The sequence below is a fragment of the Lupinus angustifolius genome, chromosome LG02 (assembly GCF_001865875.1).
Source record: "Lupinus angustifolius cultivar Tanjil chromosome LG02, LupAngTanjil_v1.0, whole genome shotgun sequence".
Taxonomy (NCBI): Eukaryota; Viridiplantae; Streptophyta; class Magnoliopsida; order Fabales; family Fabaceae; genus Lupinus; species Lupinus angustifolius.
This window is the reverse complement of record NC_032010.1, coordinates 11,156,837-11,159,289: the sequence shown is the minus strand read 5'-3', so window position 1 is coordinate 11,159,289 and position 2,453 is coordinate 11,156,837. Positions and strand designations below refer to the sequence as shown.

The window sequence follows — 2,453 nt, the reverse complement described above, 5'->3', positions numbered from 1 at the left end:
AGATCCTCACTTGTCAATACTAAAACGAAGCAATAAAATCACGAGAGGAATCATTGGAGATAGGATATCGGAGAAAAGGAGATGTAGGGGGAAGGGAAACACAATTTGAGCCTTAATATCCATTTTCTTGTAAGCCATTTAACCATGCCACAATTCAAGCCCAAAAAGTCCTTGTTGAGGAATAATTTGTTTGGAACCATGCTAGGGTAAAAAGCAAACTGACTCCAAAAGGAAACGTTTTAAATGCACTCATTTTTAAACTAACACTCGCACAAAGTGATCATTACGTTAATATTTCTAACAAATAAAAAGAAAAGAACATCCTGGTAGGTCGAAAACCTGAAAGGGCGGCCTAGGCAAAAGTTAGGGATTATCATTAAAGAAAGTCGTTCTCAATCGGAAGAATGATCACTCAGGAAGACATCAAAGTAAGATACTGGGGGCAGGTTCATTGGATGAGTAGGCTCACCCTGATGAATCCGTAGCAAAGGTCATGAAGCAGATTAGGGGGTGCTTCAGAAGATTCAGGTTGAGAAGCAAACAATGGGGGCAATTTATTGAATGATCAGTCCCATCCAATAAATTCATGATCAAGACACAATGGCCAATCTGTTGAACAATTGCGCCTTTTGACGAAACACTAGGGGCAAAAGTTTTTGAGACATTGTTTTAACGAAGTTCGAAACTTGGCAAAGGAAAATTAATGTTATCATTGTTATAGAAAGTTGAAAGAGATGTCATACATCCGAAAAAAAACTCCTTCAAATCTATATACTCCTTCAAATCTATACCTCCACATGTTAATATCAATACCTTGTTCATTATCCCTCATATATTAATGCATGAGTTGTTTTGTGAAAATACACTGATGAATAATAATATGACCTTTTGCGATAATTAATCAGAACAAGTAATCGAGCAATACGACCACCCGTAAAGAAGAGCTGAAATCATGTCGATATAAAGCTTTATTACTAGAGCTTCAGCACACAAGGAAGTTGGAACTTCATGTTGTAAGGATGCTCAAAGTCAAATTTAATGATGACAAAACCTGNAAACCTGTAAAATGAAAACAATCAAGATTTTGTCAATAAATGATGCAAACATTGCAAGCAAAAACCACCTACGGCGTATTGCATATTCACAAACTAAAAAACGTCTCATTCATATCATGCACCCATTCATGAAATTCGTTGAAAAAATCATTTTTAGATTTCGAAGGGTAGAAAGTAAGCTAGCTTAAGCCAAAGCATTTTACCTTTATTGTCTCGAGTTCCGGCAGTACCCGACCTGCGTTCTCGCATTTACTTTTATTGTATCGAGTTCCGGCAGTACCCGACATGCGTTCTCGCATTTACCTTTATTGTCTCGAGTTCGGGCAGTACCCGACCTGCGTTCTCGCATTTACTTTTTTGTCTCGAGTTCCAGCAGTACCCGACCTGCGTTCTCGCATTTACTTTTTTGTCTCGAGTTCCAGCAGTACCCGACCTGCGTTCTCGCATTTACTTTCATTGTCTCGAGTTCCGGCAGTACCCGACCTGCGTTCTCACATTTACTTTCATTGTCTCGAGTTCCGCTAGTACCCGACCTGCGTTCTCGCATTTACTTTCATTGTCTCGAGTTCCGACAGACAGCACTATGCAGTGTAAAAATAGCACAAACTTACTTCGAAATAATAGCACCGTAACATGGGAAGGGAAGAATAGGTGAATGCTGATAATAAAGATGCTCATGAGCAATTACCATTACAAGGAGCGCAACAAGAAGAGATAAAGTGGTGTGAATATCTTAAACAGTCCATTTCTTCTTGGAAACACAGTGTAGAACCAGACTTCTCAGTCTATCTATGTGGTTAAACCAGAAAGTGGGTTCGTAACAGAGGAATCAAATTCTAGTTGGCAGCAACATAAACAGCAAGCATATCATGATCAAACCAATTATATGATTAATTAGAAGGGGAAATGCAAACCAGAAGTCATCACCAGTTGGCATATCTTTTTTTCAGTTACGTATTCCAGTAAGCATAAAAGGCAAATATTCAGAAAAGGATTCCAAAACAGCAGGATTAGGCAGCAATCAATTTAAATGGAGTAATTAGTGGTAAAATGATTATTAGTAATCATTGAGCATTATTCAAAACTGAAAGGAATAATCAGAAAAGAGCAAGAGTCAGGGTATATGTTCCTATATCTTAGGTGAGAATTCAGAAATATCTCAGCAGTTACATATAATCATAATCAGCATGAATGGAAATAATTATTGAGCAGTTTCAGAATGGATAACCAGAAAACAAAAGGGCAGTACAACATAAACACACAGCTATAAAAGGCGTGTAGCTATCACTAGAAAGCATCACATACATACACTCAGAAAAAAAATACAGAGATCAGAGAGAGCATTCCAGAGATAACACAAAAAACACTCAGTAAAAACAAGGAGAAAGAGAGCATACT

At 37.8% G+C, this 2,453-nt stretch overlaps 1 protein-coding gene across 1 annotated transcript in view; it reads right to left on the bottom strand.

The window, feature by feature from the left end:
* Positions 2-2,453, bottom strand: part of LOC109335726 (cysteine-rich repeat secretory protein 3-like) — a 17,626-nt gene continuing 15,174 nt past the window's right edge. Inside the window, exon 4 of the mRNA XM_019571890.1 lies at positions 2-19. Within this exon, the coding sequence (XP_019427435.1) occupies positions 14-19 (6 nt within the window). The 3' untranslated portion in view covers positions 2-13. The remainder of the gene's footprint in view (positions 20-2,453) is intronic.